This window comes from Colletotrichum truncatum (genome assembly GCF_014235925.2).
Source record: "Colletotrichum truncatum strain CMES1059 chromosome Unknown Contig_0001, whole genome shotgun sequence".
Classification (NCBI taxonomy): domain Eukaryota; kingdom Fungi; phylum Ascomycota; class Sordariomycetes; order Glomerellales; family Glomerellaceae; genus Colletotrichum; species Colletotrichum truncatum.
In genome coordinates this window covers 7,168,617-7,185,531 of record NW_027222398.1, presented here as the reverse complement: position 1 = coordinate 7,185,531, position 16,915 = coordinate 7,168,617, and the positions used below count along the sequence as shown (strand labels likewise).

The window sequence follows — 16,915 nt, the reverse complement described above, 5'->3', positions numbered from 1 at the left end:
CGTGCCAAGTTCGTTTTGCCTGAAAAAGTCGACTTGCTGCATGGGGAATCTCGGAATCAACCCAAATGCGACAGTTACTTGCAGAAACCTGAGGATCGGATGATGACGCACGAACCTTCACCACTATGCAGTAGTGCGAGGGAGGGAAAAAAAATAATAGAACATACCCTTGTAGACCTGGACGGTAGGATACGTACCCGCTTCGAGAGCCTCTCTAAGAGGCCCACTCCAGGCAGACCGAGGATTTTCCGCGATCTCAAGTTCCAGCTTGGTATCGCGCCAATCTGGAACTTGATTAGGATTCTGCCATTTCCACCGCCTAAGCGCCAGTCCATCTCCAAGCTGGTAGGCTGGAGACAGCAAACCACGACAGCTACTTCCTCCGAGCCCACATTACAACAGCAGCATTGACAACTGTGAATCAACGTTGTCGACAGGCTGTCAAAACTAGCAATGCGATTCGTATCGATTCCTCGCCTCAGCTAATTACCTTTCCCGTCTAGACGGCTAAGAGATATCTTTACGCGAGCAGCGCATATTGTCGCGTTGCGCATCGTCCAGTATGGAGTCCAGCGTGCCCGATAGCGGTGCTTCGCCTCGCACTTTTGCAATTCAGCATCAAAGGCCTAGGACCAGCTTTGTAGGCTGCTCGCGAATTACCGATTACGATCTTCTCGGCAAGCTTGGCGAGGGCACATTTGGGTAAGTCCACCCAGAACAGCACCCCTTTGCCGTGCTAACTCATGCTGTTAGTGAAGTGCATCGCGCAAAATCGAAGAAGACTGGCGCTCAAGTCGCTCTCAAGAAGATCATTATGCACCACGAGAAGGATGGGGTATGGTTGTTTCGATACGAGACTGAGCGCACTTGTCTAATGATCGACAGTTCCCTATTACGGCACTGCGAGAAATCAAGCTTCTCAAGCTGTTGTCACACAAGAATATCTTGCAGCTAGTGGACATGGCCGTCGAGCATCCTCAAAGAGCCAGTAAGTCGCTGCTCAGTCATTCGTCTCGACACCAGCAATTCCTGACCCGAATTGTTACAGGCGACAAGCGCAAGAGGCCAATCATGTACATGGCCACACCCTATATGGACCATGACCTGTCTGGTCTCCTCGACAACCCATCCGTTCACTTTACTGAGCCCCAGATCAAGTGCTACCTGTTGCAGCTTCTGGAAGGATTGCGATACCTGCACGACAACCACATCTTACATCGAGACATGAAAGCCGCCAACCTTCTTATCAACAATAAGGGCATCCTCCAGATTGCTGATTTCGGTCTTGCCCGTCACTACGAAGGGCCCACACCCAAGTTAGGACATGGCGCTGGCGAAGGAAAGAGAGAATATACCGGCCTCGTCGTCACTAGGTGGTACAGACCCCCAGAGTTGTTACTTCACTTAAAAAAGTATACAACCGCAATCGATGTCTGGGGCGTTGGGTAAGGTCTAACTGCTTTCATTCTACCTGTCCAAATGCTAAAATAGATTCAGCTGTGTCTTTGGTGAGATGCTGATAGGTAAGCCCATATTGGCTGGCGACAGCGACAGCCATCAACTCGAAATCATCTGGGATCTGATGGGGTCGCCTACTCCTGAGAACATGCCCTTATTCAACACTCTCCCTGGCGCTGAAGCAGTTTCGCCACGTTCCCGACCCGGCAGCATCTCCACCAAGTTCAGAGAATACGGTTCAGGTGCCATTTCCCTTCTCAAAGAGCTGCTCAAACTCGATTGGCGCACTCGCACCAACGCTGCAGATGCCCTCAACCATCCCTACTTCAAGATGGCTCCATTGCCGGCCAATCCAGGCGACCTCCCCAGCTTTGAGGACAGCCACGAATTGGATAGGCGCAAGTTCCATGATCGCAAGGCCGCTCTTCCACCAGCACCCAAGGGCGGAACAGTAGGCATAGGGCCGGACGCCCATGGGGCAAATGCTGGATTTAACAATGCAGATGCCTACAGTAATCGCAACGGTGTGAATGGAAACCGCCACCCCAACGCTCCTCCGGCCCACCGAAACGGTGAAGAGCGACGGCCTGCTTGGCAGCGAGAACGTGGTTTGCCGCCCAGACCACCACCCCCTGAGTACGCCAACGGCGGTCCAATGGACCGTGACGGTTACCGTGACAGAGATCGAGATAGACGACCTAGAAGTCGAGGAGGGAGAGGGCCGGATGTTGATACATACATTCCGAGCTACGGCAGGGATGATGGTGCAAGACACAGGGATGACCGGCCTCCGCGTGACCGTCGACGCAATAGCAGAGATGAACGATGGCACGACCGTGACTGGGACCGTCGAACCCGAAGCCGCAGCCGGTCCCCCATCAGAGAACGGGAGCGTGATCGGGACATGTACCGTAGATAGCTTGGCGGGCTGTACGAAGAGAAAGAAAACAATGTAACAACGGAAGGCAGGGCGGGTAAGGCAGGCGAAACATGGGAACAGGCGTTTGAGGGTGGGAGGCATATTCTCGAACAAGGCTGGCATTAATGTGATTCCCAAGTACTGATTCCTTGACTATGCTATAGGGTGTACTACAGAATGCCTAAATATAAATTCAAATTTCGGAGTCATCATCGTCTTCCTCATGAATGGTTTGGGACCAGAGACCGGGCCTATTCCTACGTCGCTTTGTGGGCGGCTTGTTCAGCAGCTGCCAATCTGTCTCGTACGATGAGGAATCCTCAGTCTTGCCCGTTCCCGGCCGCTCTGATGAGGGGGTTGAGGGGGCAGACATTGGAGCAATAGCGTGGTAACCCTTGTCGTGCATGCCCAAAGCACTGGTGATTATATTGGATGTACACGACAAAGTTATGCCAGCCATAATGCCGATACAGGCACCGCAAGCCAACTACAAAGTGAGTTAATAAGAAACAGGTAGATTGCTAGAATAGGGGAGACTGACAAAAGTGTAAAGAGGCTATGTAGATCGAAGTGTCAGTAGTGCAGTGAATGGGGCATTTTCCAAGGGATATCAGCTCACCTGAAGGCTAGCTATGAAGTCAATGATCGCTTGGCCCCATCCGATAATGTAAGATGCCATCAGGATAAGGGGTGACAGCATTAAGAGCATAGAGTTGATGAACAGGGCTACCGGCTTCCAGGCTATCCGCAAGGGAAATGTGGCGACGGCGACCACACCGGACGTATACGATATTACTGCCATCTTGCGTTCGATGGGGAGGAAAAGTGCGCAGCTTGCTTGTAAGGGACGACGGGTTGCGTTTGGATGAGAAGTCGATTTTGTGCCTTCTCACCGCATGGCAATCGAAGCGAGGTTTTCTGGGTTGTCAAGAAAAGTGTTGCAAGGAGGTGGACTAAATCAAATGGCAAATGAGCGTGAGGATGGTTTGGCTTGATGACCGGCTAATGAGACGGACTGGTTGTACATTCCTCACACCTGAGCCTTTCCTGATGAGCTTGCTTGAGTTGGGGCTGATACAGCGACCGGAGGTGCACACGCGAGCGCTGGCTGGCACTGAATGAGAGCTTCAGTAAGCCAATTCGCTCCAGCCGGAGCCTTCAGCGTCTGCCAAGCTGGTTTGAGACGGACCACTGTCGGCGACTCGGCTTGACTAAATCAGGCTAAGCAGCGCTTCATTTGGTATTTCTGCACGGACCATCAAACACAGCCGGCTAAGATGAAGCCCATCAGTACTTCGTTCGCCATGCAGAAAAGTATGGGGCATCGAGTACCCGATAGGTAGAGCTTATCGACCTTCCACCCCCTTCCTCCCCAAAGATTGGCACTCGCGTTAGAATAGAACCTGACCGCTGGCAGTTGGTTGGCCACCCCTCCACACTCAACCTCGCCCGTTGTTGAACTGACCTCTCGTCCAAACTTCAAAAAACAATTCTGAGCCGCTTCCTGCACATCGTCACCACACCTAGCGATCAATGCTTGGCTTCATCTCACAACACCGCAGCCGCCATTAACCAGTCTTTTTGGTTTCGCCGCTGCGTCGACCCCTCCGAGAATGCGATAGTCATCTCATGACCCCGCGATTAGGTACCTTTCTGCAGTCGCGCCTTACCTAACCAGGATCGCACAAACGCCAGTCGCAATAGAATTGCCTGACCTGGAAGATTGGGACCCTCCCACCTTCAACCACCGCCGAATCGCTGCGCTGTGTTGATCTAGGCTGCGCTGACCTCGTGCTTTCACTGCACCGTACCAAAGCCCAACCCGCAATCCCGCGCCGTACCGCATTCTGTCTGCCGTATTCCGCCGGACGTCGCCCGCCCGCTTACCTGTACAGATCCAGACCTCGGCCTGGCCAGGTAGGGTACCCCGAACCATACCCCAGACCAGGCTGTCGTGTCCCACCCGACGAACAAATTTGGGAGAAGCAACAACAAAATGGGCAACAACCCCTCCTCGTCGTCTAAGCCTGCCACGCCTGTCTCATCTGCTTCAGCGTCGCAGGACTCGCCCAAACACCACCATCACCACCACAAGAGAGAGTCTAGACACAATATCCCGCCGCGGTCCGCTGAGCGAGTTGCAGCCCCGCCTGAACCATCCCTCACTCAAGCCCAGGGCTCCACGATCACCAAGGGTCCCAAACCCCTCCAGTCCATCCCTATTTCCAACTTCACCACCGGCTCTCCTTCGTCGAGCTCGAGTACCTCTGTTCCACAACCGAAACCCCCGGATTCGAAGCACATCATCCGCGATGAGCCCAGCAAACCCGTAGACGTTCCCAGCGCCCCGACCGAATCCTCCTCTCTCAGGTCGCATTACTCCGCTCACATGGTTGAACCACCGTTGGTCTCCAATAACAGTGTGAACGACATGTCGTATATCACACGCCCTCCCCGCCTTCCTCTCCCCATTGAGGAGGAGATACACACCCCCGGCTCACCTATCATCGCCCCGGCTGACGCCGGCGAGGTTGCCGTCGCGGACGTAGAAAACCTCGATTCGGATGGCATGACAAGGAAGTCATCGGCGCTGAGTACGAACACCGTCGATGAAGAGGATGGCGAGGAATTGATCGTCGACAAGACGCGGCCAACGGTGCCAACACGTCTTGAGTGGCGCAGAGGAGGAGGTAAAATCTATGTTACAGGAACCATCTTCCAGTGGAACCGTAAACAAAGATTACATCCAGTGTAAGTTTCACTTTCGGCAGGCTATTTCTCAGTTGCCTGAGCTGTGCTTGTGAATCTTGAATGGTTTGCGAAACCAGCGAGTTTAGGCTGGTCTTGTTCGGGGTATCCTACTAAGACATATCACTAACTTGACTCTACTAAACAGCGAGGGACAGCCTGGCGTATTTGCGGCGACGATACACATTCTTCCGGGAACACATCATGTCAGATTCTTGGTGGATGGAATCATGCAAACCTCGCCCGATTTGCCAACGACGGTGGACTTTGGCAATAATCTCGTTAACTTCATAGAAGTCAGTGCTGACGACCTGCCCGCAAAAGCTCCTGTGACTCCTGGGCCCGTCCCTGCTCCAGGCACTGTTGCCAATGACCAGGGTGCCCTTAAAGCCTCGGCATCGCAGGGTGATGAACAACCAAAACCACCGAGGGGCAAGGCAGTGCCCTCGCCTAGTCAATATTTTCACCAAATACCCAAATATTTGGTGGACTTTGACCAGCCTGAAGACTCCCCAGCCTATCAGTATGCGGTGACAGCTATTGAGAAGTTGCCGACGCCCCCTAGTCTACCAGGTTTCCTGGGCAAGCCCATCTTAAACGCTGCGGTCCTTATGAAAGATGACAATAGTGTACTCAACATGCCAAACCACACTGTCCTCAACCACCTGGCCACCAGCAGCATCAAAAACAACATCTTGGCCGTTTCAGCAACGACACGTTATAAGAACAAGGTAGGCTTGAATTCCACGCGTCAACCCTCGGGCATGACTGACATGAGGCGCAGTATGTCACTACAATCATCTACAAGCCCACAACAACAGACGAATAGCAAAGGTCAAAGACCTTGTGCAGGGTTTGTTGCGGCGAGAGACCTCAAGCAGGGCGTAAGTACCAAGATTTCGTCCTTACATAGTAAAGGTCCAGCATGGAAGACCACATAGGCATAGGAACGATATGAATACAGAGGGCATACTCGCCACATTGACCGAACAAATCAGTCTCTCCATTTGATGTGCACCTCATCTGTCCTAAAACGCTGCGTGCATGAACTTTCCTCGAGTGGTGTCCTGAAACCTGTCTCATAGGCCAGAAGACCAGCGTGTGCGATCATGATACCATTGTCAATACAGAACCTCTCGTCCGTCGCATATACGCTACCTCCTCTCTCCTTTGCCATCTCACCCATCATCTCCTGGAGTCTCTCGTTGCAACCAACGCCGCCCACGATCAGCACCTGGTTGCTCCCGACATGCGCCATGGCCCGCTCTGTAATCTCGACCAGCATAGCAAACACCGTCTCTTGCAGCGAGAAACAGAGGTCAGCAGGTGTGAAAGTCTCCTCTCCTTTGGCCTGGCTCGCTTTCATCTGCCCTGCCAGAATATCCGCGCTGGCTAGGATGCCCGAGAACGAACAGTCCATGCCCTTGACTGCGTACGGCAGCTCCAGCAACCGCGTGCCCTTTTTCGCCAGCTGTTCGATATTGTATCCCGGTGCAGGGTCATTGCTAATCTCTAAGGTGCGTGCAAAGCGGTCGAGGCAGTTACCCACCGCAATATCCAGCGTCTCGCCGAAAATTCGGTATCGCTGCTCCGCATACGCAATCACCTGGCTATTTCCACCGCTGACGTACAACACAACAGGATTCTGCGCGCCGGTTATCGTCCTCCCCATCTCAATGTGACCGACGCAATGGTTCACTCCTACAAGCGGCTTATCCCACAGCAACGATAGTGTGCGCGCCGCAACGGCAACGCTCGTTAACGGCGCACCCATGCCGGGACCTTTGGTGAAGCACACGCAGTCGACCTCGGAGACGGAGACGCCGGCCTCTCGTAAGGCGCGGCGCGCGAGTTGTACAAAGAAGGAGCGGTGATGCTTCGCCGTGTCCTTGGGTAAGAAGCCCTGTCCAGGAGGTGAGACGAAGGTATGTCGGATATTGGACAAAATGGTAGACTCAGATCCGTTGTGGAGCATCACACCGATACCGAGCTTATTGGCTGAGCCCTCGCAACCGAGGGCGATGAGGCCCTTTTTCTTGGACATTGTTGCAGTCGTGAGCTTCGAGGGGGACGAGGCTACTTGAGGAAGTGGTGTTGCTGTGTCAGAGGTGAAGTCGGGATCGTGGGTCCTCTTGGGGGGTCGGTTGTCTGTCATGGGACAGGGAGCGATGGCTTTCGTTCTCAATATGTGCCCCTGCTTCGCCGTCTACCCGTGGCTAGTTCTCTCCCAAACTGGAATATATCAATGGCAGTCCCCAGAAAATAGTGCGCCAAGTGAGGAGAGTCTGCTTGTATGAGTATCGTGCTCGTCTTGTTCGTTTTTCGTGCTTGTCGCTTCAGGGACCAATGGCCGAGACATCAAAAAAAGTTGACGTAGGAGGGGTAACGTCTGGTGGGATGTCCTTCGCAAAAGGTGGAAATGTGGGCCGGGGTCCTTCAGCCCCCCTTAGTCCCCTGCCGAAGCGCTGCCACAACCGTCTTTCCCACCGCACCGGACCCTTTCATTGTCTGCGCCCGTGACACCCCAGCCGCAGAGAATAAGCCCCAGCCAGCAACAGCAGCAGCAGCCGCAACTGTACCTGAGGCCTGCTTACTTTACCACAGGTCATTTGGTTCTCAAGACCTCGCGGCAAAAGCCGTTTCTGCGGGCAGGATCCCAAATTCCGTCCGACACACAATCACCGATTGGAAAGAGACCAGAGATGGGACGGACAGGGGGTGCTCGGTGCTCCCAGGCTCCGTGCTTTTCTACCTTTCCGTTCGCCCCAAAGCCAAAAACCTGGTACAGTACAACTGGGTAGTGGCCGTTTATTGCTCACACAAGTTGCTGAGGTCCAACGCAATATCCCCACACTACCTAGCAAGCCTCGACAAGTGGACTCCTCTCTTCTCTCACTACACAATTCTTTCTTCGTTTCCCATACTCCTCTTCTGCATTGCTGAGAAAATCTCCTTCCCCTCTTTCGGCATTGCTGCGTCTTTTTCCCCCTCTCTTCCCCTCTTGCTTTGCTGCTTCTTGTTGTCCAATCCCCCAGCTTCCGCACCTTTTGTTCGCCTGGAAGATCTGCGGGCACTGATCTGCCGAATCGGGCGAGAGACAAAGGTAGTCTGCTGACGCCAGACAATCACGCAGACCAAGATGGCCTCAGCTATTCTCCTCCCTACACATTATCACAGGGCTCACCTGCCTTGACACTTTCCCTCAGCCTTACAAGAAGAGAATAAATTCAAATTCGCTGTTGCCGACCAAGGCTTCCGGCACCCAGCACAGTATCATTACGCTTGTCGCTTTGTCGCTCGGCGCAAACTCCCCGAGTCACCTCACCTCCGGCTGTCCGTTCAACAGCACAAAAGATTAACACATTCCAGAGCACCGACAACGTTCTCAAGCGATGAATACATTCTTCTCTTCGCCGTACCAATAAGTGTACGCAGCATGCTAGCCGACCAGATACTCTGAGCCTACGGTACACACTGTTAGCCGCGCAGACTGATCCAACATCCTCCTTTCCAAACATCCGGCGCAAATTCATACAAACCAGGCCACCTCGAGCAGGTATACCATATAAGGGTTTCAGGCATGAAGGTCATTAATGATCTTCTATTCATTTGGGTTGGGAATCTATCTTCCTTTCTTAATATTTTGGTCTTCGGGCAGACCATCGCCTGCCACACAACTCCTTGCCGCCATGCTTCCTTTACATTCATATACTTTACATGGGAGCCACCACAGCCCAAAACGCCACGCCAACCTGACCGTCCTGCCTCTAGGCCGTCTTTACATATCAAAGAAGAAATCAAAAACCAAACACATTGGGGTATACAACACGTCATCCGAAGATGAGGAGAGAGAGCGCGCAAAAAAGCCCGAAGCATACCTCACGAAGTCGCTGCTTGAGCTTGAGCCGCCGGTGGTGCCGGAGGCGCCTGTGATGGCGGCTGCTGCGGCGGCTGCTGCTGCTGCTGCTGCGGCTGCGGTTGCGGTTGCGGTTGCGGTTGCGGTTGCGGCAGTGCTGGTCTATTACCAGCAACTCCTGCAGCTTGCGGGGGCAGTTGGCCATTGACCATACCTTCTTGAGGCATTTGCCGCCTCGGGTACACATATTGCGACAAGGGAATTGTTGCGCGGAACTTTAAAGCCCGGGTGTCGTACGGGTCAACCTCGTACACCGGTGTCTCGTCCTCGTCATCCTGGTCATATTTCCACCGGTCGGAGTACTCCTCATCGTCCATCCTTGGTGGCGTTGTCATTCCCCGACGGTCTATCCACAAACGGTTTAGCCGTCCTATGCGGCGGCGGAACGCTGGTTGGCTGCTTGACGGTTTTTCTTTACCTCCCGCCCTGAACTGGAATATCGACATGTTACTCCTTTCAGGAACAACTTCTTCGTCATCAACATCCATGGCGTCAGACTCAGATGAGGTAGACGCCGGAGGAGTCATCAAATATTGAGTCTTGGCGGGCCGGAAGTTAATCTCCATGCCCTGCTCCTTGACTGGTGATAGGGGATCTCGGGTGAGATCCACATGGTTTTGGTTCCACTTTCGGTGGTTGTGAACCTTACTCTCAACATCTGCACGCAACTCATTCTCCTTCTCTGCAAGTTTATCTGATAGTTGGAGGAGGTCTGCCTCCATAGAACGACCGTCTGGCCGCACTGCGATACGAAGATGGTTGCCGGGCGGCCTCTGCAATGCAGGTGCCTCAACTGGCTTCTTCTTCTGAGGCTGTATGCAGTCAGCATCTGTTTCGGAACGGTTATTGAGAGAAAGGGCGGTTCGACATACCTTTTGGTTGATGAGGTCGTCGTCCTCGGTCTTGATACCAAGCTTGACTTTCATCTCCTTAAGCTTCGCCCGTTGCTCGAATATGAGTCGATCCAAGTTTAAGACCTCACGTTTCAGCATCTCACGCTCATACGAGTGGATGATGAGTTGACGTCCATCCTCCAACTCTTTGCGAAGTCGTTTGAGTTTCTCGGCGCTCTGGACATCTCTTTGTCTTGTTTTGCGTGTTTGCCTGGCCTCACGGCGTCTAAAGCAGACATAGGGGTCTGCCTCGTCACTCTCCTGATGTGTCTCGAACTTGACGGTTGGGTGAAGAGGTTTGTTGCCAGTCGTTTGCCGACGTGACTTCCAATACTCATATACATGCTTGGCATGCCCCATCAATTTCTGAGTGCCAAGTTGGCTGAGTGAAGGGACCATTGCATCGTAGGAAACTACGGTGTTGTCCACAGAAGCAAAAGGAGTCTGTTCTGAGGCAGTTTCCTCGAACACTTCCATGATGCGTTCAAAGTCATCTTCGGAAAGCTGAGAAGCGACGGTTTTCTTGGTAGAATTATACTGCTTCAAGAATTCGTCATCCTCAGTTGTCATGTCATAAGAGACACCTATGCATTCTTCGACGGTTTGTGAGAAACGTATATACGAGGTAGGTTGTTGAAAGTGACTAGGGTAGAGCTGATCATAGTTGATCTGACTCTCCTGAGGCGGCGGGACCGGAATTTCTTGGTCATTGCTGGTGCCTGCCTCTTTAAGAATGGACTGAAGATGGTATTCCTACGGCATTCATGTTAGTATGCTGTTGGGGCACTGTCATAGCCGGTAAGTGGAGTTGGATGAGCCGGGGTGTGTGTGCATGTCACATGATCAGGTCACGTGATATCAGGCTGTGATATGGGATCGAAGTGACTCACAGTTTCCTCGGCGGCTTCGACTCCGGTCGCGATCTGAATCTCGGTAGTTAAAGATTCGTACTCGCTGGGGTCGATATCATCTTCTCTGAGCACTGGAAGCAGCGTCTTTACGCTCAGCTTCTTGACTCGAACTTTCCTGGTAGACATGGTGGCGGGTGGGGGGTGGAAGGCGGAAAGCCAGCGGAAAATCCGCAAAAAAGTTCGATCAAGTCATAAATGGGGGCATGCGACAGTGATTTTTGGGTTTTTAATGGATAAAAATCGTGGTTGTGGTGTCTGTTTTGATGGTCGAACTGTCGCTGCTTGATGAGGTGACGTTGAAATCGAGCGAAAATTTTTGAAGCAGTGGCAGGTGCAACTTTGCTTGGGATTGGCGGTTGAGAGCGGCGGTGTTGACGGGGTTGCTGGCAGTGGCAGGTCTAAGGAACCAGAGGAAAAATCCGCTGCCTTCAAGAGTTTGCTCAGTCGTGTCAAGTACTGTGCAGTACTAAATTCTCTGCGTCGGTACCTATGCAACGCTCGGGCCAACACCCGGATCGGACCTGGGCAAAGCAGACACGCCGACGTCCCTGGACCGTGGAAGGTGCCAGCCAAAAGGCGACTGAAAAATAGGGGAATGAGTCTATGTCACGTGCAGTTCATGTCCAAAATTGCTCACATGTGCTGCAAGAACAGGCTTCTGGATCGAATGTGACACACTTGAGACTATTATTACTGGGCGGATACATCACTTGAATCACTCTATGATTTAACTTTCGAAATGCAACTGCAATCATGATAGATCTGAGCAATCAGTGGCTGTCAACGCCGTACATAGACGAATGCCAATGTGACTTGATCCAGAAATGGTCTGTGCATAAGCATATCCTCGGTGGAGTTCAGGTCCAGCTGCCCAAAATCAGTCTAGAAGCCAATCAAGAGCGTAGCCGCCTTACCTTACTTTGTCTTGGCCTTCCCGCACCGTATCTGCACTTAGCCTTGCACTTCTCAACCTACCACCTTCCATCTCACCCACGACGAACTCCACGGCGGACCAGTGTAGCTCAGGCTGAACAAAACCCACCTGCGACGACGCCAGCGACACCACCTATATACATCCAGTGGCTCGCACAACACTGAACCTCGCGTAAAGGTCGATCGCCCGAGTAATTCAGGATGGGCAACACTACCAGTGCGGTGTTGGACAATATTGTCCAGGGGTCCAACTGTGAGCCCCTCCCCCGCAGTCGACTTCTTTGTCGCACAGGTCTGGGCGTACTGACAAGTAGGCAGTCGACAGAGAAGAGGTTGACCGTCTAAGGAAACGTTTCATGAAGCTTGATAAGGCATGTTCTCGCTCCTTTTATTTTTGGCCTACCTGTCTCCTGCTCTGCGCGCGCATTGGCAACCCAAGACGCAAGTGACACCGTCGCTGACCGACTCTCTCTGCAGGATAATTCTGGCACGATCGAGCGTGATGAGTTCCTCAGCCTCCCGCAAATCTCATCCAACCCACTAGCAACAAGGTACGAGCCATACGATTCAACTAGGTACAATCCCATGGGCATGTGACTGAGACGATATCCACACAGAATGATTGCTATCTTTGACGAAGACGGCGGCGGTGATGTTGACTTTCAGGAATTCGTGTCAGGTCTCAGTGCCTTTTCGAGCAAGGGCAACAAAGAACAGAAGCTCCGTTTTGCATTTAAGGTGTACGACATTGATCGCGACGGCTATATCAGCAACGGCGAGCTGTTCATTGTGCTCAAGATGATGGTGGGAAGCAACCTCAAGGATCAACAACTTCAACAGATTGTCGACAAGACTATCATGGAGGCGGACCTGGACAAGGATGGCAAGATCAGCTTCGAGGAATTTACGAAGATGGTGGAGAACACGGACGTGAGCATGAGCATGACTTTGGGTAAGCTCTGACTGCTTGACTTACAATCTCTCTATGGACGACAAGGACTGACATTTTAACGCAGACACATTCTAGAGTAGAGTTTGGTGGTGGCGCGCATAACAAGATCATGAGATATGAATTGCAATACTCTTATAAGTAGAGATACACCATTTCCCCCTTAAGGCGGCACCGCAGTCGCTGTATCGGTCTGAATTGAAATCTTTCTCCATTCCCAAGGCTACCCACACACTCTGAATATGGTCTATTGGTCCTGCAACTAGAGGCAGTTATCCGCTTGCGTTGGTCTGTGAGCCGCCCTGCGGGAGAGACAGCTGGGAACCAAGGCTGTGGGGAAAAAACAAAACCAGAAGAAAAAGGGATCAGGGTACTGCATATGGTCTACTATAACATGCATTTCCCATAGGTTAATCAGAGGACACGCAGCCAAGATTTTTTCGGCCATTGCTTTCATCTGCCCCTCCCTGACTTGAGTCTGCCCGTGAGGTTTGGACCGGGCCAAAGGCTGCTGCTACTCAAGCTACACGTCATGGCTTATAGGCTGCCCACTAGTTCATGAATGATGTATCTCGCTACCTCTGAGAAATGGCGTCGACCAGAGATGAACAGCCCGGGCTGCGATTGTGCTAGCTGTCCAATGCAGAGGCGACCTGCCATGTTAAAAATCGCAACTTTGGAAACACCTCTTATAACATGCACGACTTGGCCTAACACAGCGTATCTGAAAAAAGAGGATGTAGCTGTAACATTCATTAACAGGCTCCATTTCTTCCTTAGCTTTCAAGCTAGAAGTAAGATCCCCGAAGTTGAATGGTCAATTTTGGTATCCTCTTTTACGGAACCAAACGATTCCACCTTGCTTTTCGAGTGCGACCTCTAGGCAGAGGAAGCATTAAAAGACATCATCATATACAAGTACAGATATTTACGCTTGGTTGAACATTTCAGCCGATCCTGTTTGCTTGTCACTGATGTCCCTTCCCTACCGAGAGTTGTACAATGGCTGTTGCAAGCGTTCCATAAATTTCATGGGGACACCACGGGATTGTGAAAGACAGTACTTCCCGGGAATTGAGAAGAAAGATTATACTTCATTGGTTGAAATATGAAATATTTATTATGGCTGTCAGTTCTGCTGGGTGGCAATCTGTCCGAGAGTTTGAAGAGGTGCGCGCAGGTCTCAGGGCACATATTCATGACGCAGACATTGATGACCTTAAAATCCAACAGCCTGCGGTCCTCTTGCCTAGTAGTTTGCTCTTTTTCCATATCTTTCCCCGAGCTAGACATACCCATGCTGATCGGTTCCATGGCATCTGCGAACCTTCACTCTGTATCAATGCGAATGCCCCTTCACTCCACTTCTCGCCTTGTGATTTATTATCGGCATTTATCTCGTCATAATTTTTGTGCTATTTAATATTCAAATCCAGAGAACCGGTTGTCGCGGTGGCGGCCACGTCACTCTTAATGAGGTTGTGGCTGAAGTCATCGAAAGTCGTGGTTACCACAAAGCCTAACCCAAAATACTCTACTTCGATTAATCACTCCTTGAGAGCTAGATTTTTGGACTTGTAACAATTCAATATGATATCTCTTGGCCTCTATAATATTGTCTTTGTTAATTGCGCTAGACCATTGTTTGAATTGGGTCAAGAGACTGAAAACTTCTGCCATGAGGGTCCCTCTATCTTGGCATCACTGACACATGGTGTTTAACCGTTTTAGACTATCTGTGTTCTCTTTCCATAAAATATCCGATCCCCTGTTTGCATTTTTACACAAACTGGTTACAAAACTCTAGCAATAGTCGGAATGTCGGGTTGAAGTGGCTCCGTGGCCGCCCAACCTGCCAGCTACCAGTTACGAGGCCTCATGTTCGTATGCGAGCTTAACCACCCATATGACGGACAACTGGAAGAGTTGCATCTCCTTCATCCACTTCAATCCCCTATTCTACAGCTTTGGACCATTTAAAATAACTTTCCATACCTTGAGAGGAACACCTCCTACTACTCCCGCGCGGGTATTTCTGGAATACCAAAAAAACCATCAAAGAAAGCGAAATATTATGGATATTGACTCTATATTCTGTATCAATTAGATTAGCCTGGAGGTTGTGACGATCTATGTACGAGAACAATATAAGGAAAGCCTATTGGGACACAATGTCAAGGAAGTATTTTCTCTTTTACCAACTTGAGTTATGCATCGATGCATTCCAGTAACCCCATAAACTTATGCCTTTCCCCTACGTCAATTTAAATTAGATAGTCACTTGTGAATGATAACAGCGATGAGCCAAAGCTGCTATAGTAAACGGTGAAAGGGTATCGTCATCCTCTGCCACCAGATGAACCTTCCTCTTCCTTCCGACATTGAAGGGTGTTTCTTTGGTTACCGAGCAAATCGAGTCGGATGTTGCTAAGTTTAATAGGTGCCGTGAAGGCTCTCTTGAATAATCAACCAATTTTATGACTACTTGTTTCGCCAGTACTTCAATAATGATTACCACCCAGGCTTGCACCTGCCACTAAGTCTCAGCCGTTTGACCGGTTTTCGTACCCTAGACTCATTATATGAGGGTGTACGGCATGAAGAAAAATAAAGCCATTGATGATGATTGAGGTGGACACTGGTAATCAAAAAAAAAAAAAAAAAAAAAAAAAAAGCCGCCTCGAAATAGCCTGGTATCCTACAGGTGAATAATGCGGCTGGGTCACTCATGGCTGTAAGCAATTGCCTGTTGATAAAAGAATGATTACTCTTAAGTGGTATACTGCCAATGATGATAAAATCCCCCATTGATCATCCCCAAAACTTCATATTAATGTATCCAATAAGTGTAGGTCAGCCTGCACTGCTGAATATGCCCTTTTTAGTCGAACCCATAATTGCGTGAGAGAACGTAGGCGTCACTACTTTCCCGTGGCACCTGGAGACTCACAGCCTGCCAGGTGTCGTCAGACCATCACGGCCGGTCTCACCATGGTAAGTGGACGGCTCAAAAATGATAAGAAATTCTCTCCCTTAGTGTCGGAAGCGCCCAGGGTGGCCCTTCCCTGCAGCTGAAGTCGATATCACGCCTCTTGACTTAACGCCAGTGAGCCCCGTTGGCTCGGCATTTTTAGATCATTGTAAGGTGTTAGCCCCCTTGAGTTACTCTAGCCGCTCAATTCAGCTTCCTGATTGGAACATACCACGAAGTCTGTGTGGCTGAATTAGGGTTTTCCAATGGGATGGTTACTGGTTCCGTACGACTGGGAGACGCCAATCCCTTGAACCCAGCCGCTTGGCCCTCTGTAGGTAGGCTTTCCAGCCTCAAAAGTGTGTGTTACCAGCAACCCTCGATAGTGTAGCTCCCTTCAAGACAAGCTGTGATGCTACGCTTGACTACGATGGCCCTGGTAGACCCAGGCGGGCTGTCCAATTTTCAACGACACCGGTACCACGATGTCTGAGTAAGGTTCCCTTGCCTTGATCAACCAACGACAACGTCGCCCGCTTTATAGGCAAGATATGGCAGTGTTTGCAATGCACATGTGCATCTTGGAGCATGCCAAAATGCGGAAGGGCGGGCGGATGTCTCGGGAACCAGTGCCACACAGTGTTTCCAGTTATACATTTACAGACATTAGAGGTGTGCATATCCTGTTATATATTAGTCAAATCAGGACAGCACAAGAGACCAAGGCCACAATCAACCTCAGCCAGTCTGGCAAGGATGGAATAAACAGAGGGTGATAAATGAAGTCTAGCAAGCCCGCCCCGAGTGGGGCCGATTGCCTCCGGGGTCCACCCGAAGGTGCCGTGGCATCACTTTCCTCGGCAGGCGTGAATGGCCCCGGGGTTGATAAACGGATGCCAGCGGTAGTGTTCGTACAAGTACAGCCAAGCCAAGCCTAGAAAACTCCACAATGGTATCTCTAGACATGGATGGTCAGATCATGTCTGTTCACACCAACAGGGACCTCTTTTCCACCCCCTCGCACATCATATCCCCAGAAGAGTGCGTGTGGTGGAGACACTGGACAAGCTGGGAAAAGTGACAGGTCATATTACCCAAATGTACAAAGCAACACAAAACTAAATGCGTACAAGTTTCCAACCCTGTCCCAACAACCATGACACTGGAAAATAAACTAGGGCGGAAAAAAAAAAAAGAGGAGGCCGCAGGAGTGGAAA

General features: G+C 51.1%; 6 protein-coding genes across 6 annotated transcripts; 3 read left to right on the top strand and 3 right to left on the bottom strand.

Annotated features, from left to right (window-relative positions):
• Window positions 1-562: 562 nt before the first annotated feature.
• Window positions 563-2,377, top strand: CTRU02_202003 (Serine/threonine-protein kinase BUR1; the record flags this gene model as incomplete). Its single annotated transcript, XM_036725362.1, has 4 exons — window positions 563-702; window positions 754-835; window positions 886-1,445; window positions 1,498-2,377. 4 exons carry the CDS (start codon window positions 563-565, stop codon window positions 2,375-2,377), a joined length of 1,662 nt encoding a protein of 553 aa, XP_036583040.1.
• Window positions 2,378-2,570: 193 nt separating this feature from the next.
• Window positions 2,571-3,179, bottom strand: CTRU02_202002 (uncharacterized protein; the record flags this gene model as incomplete). The annotated part of the gene is made up of 3 exons (XM_036725361.1): window positions 2,571-2,864; window positions 2,919-2,933; window positions 2,997-3,179. 3 exons carry the CDS (start codon window positions 3,177-3,179, stop codon window positions 2,571-2,573), a joined length of 492 nt encoding a protein of 163 aa, XP_036583039.1.
• A 1,194-nt stretch (window positions 3,180-4,373) lies between these two features.
• On the top strand, window positions 4,374-5,954 carry CTRU02_202001 (snf1 kinase complex beta-subunit; the record flags this gene model as incomplete). The annotated part of the gene is made up of 3 exons (XM_036725359.1): window positions 4,374-5,128; window positions 5,274-5,856; window positions 5,910-5,954. The coding sequence occupies 3 exons, from the start codon at window positions 4,374-4,376 to the stop codon at window positions 5,952-5,954; spliced, it is 1,383 nt and encodes a 460-aa protein (XP_036583038.1).
• Window positions 5,955-6,119: 165 nt separating this feature from the next.
• On the bottom strand, window positions 6,120-7,280 carry CTRU02_202000 (o-sialoglycoprotein endopeptidase; the record flags this gene model as incomplete). Its single annotated transcript, XM_036725360.1, has 1 exon — window positions 6,120-7,280. One exon carries the CDS (start codon window positions 7,278-7,280, stop codon window positions 6,120-6,122), a length of 1,161 nt encoding a protein of 386 aa, XP_036583037.1.
• Window positions 7,281-9,004: 1,724 nt separating this feature from the next.
• CTRU02_201999 (histone acetyltransferase complex component) lies at window positions 9,005-10,504 on the bottom strand (the record flags this gene model as incomplete). Its single annotated transcript, XM_070203962.1, has 1 exon — window positions 9,005-10,504. One exon carries the CDS (start codon window positions 10,502-10,504, stop codon window positions 9,005-9,007), a length of 1,500 nt encoding a protein of 499 aa, XP_070062544.1.
• Window positions 10,505-11,979: 1,475 nt separating this feature from the next.
• On the top strand, window positions 11,980-12,805 carry CTRU02_201998 (calcineurin subunit b; the record flags this gene model as incomplete). The annotated part of the gene is made up of 5 exons (XM_036725357.1): window positions 11,980-12,031; window positions 12,097-12,149; window positions 12,256-12,329; window positions 12,396-12,730; window positions 12,795-12,805. The coding sequence occupies 5 exons, from the start codon at window positions 11,980-11,982 to the stop codon at window positions 12,803-12,805; spliced, it is 525 nt and encodes a 174-aa protein (XP_036583035.1).
• Between the last annotated feature and the right edge of the window lie 4,110 nt (window positions 12,806-16,915).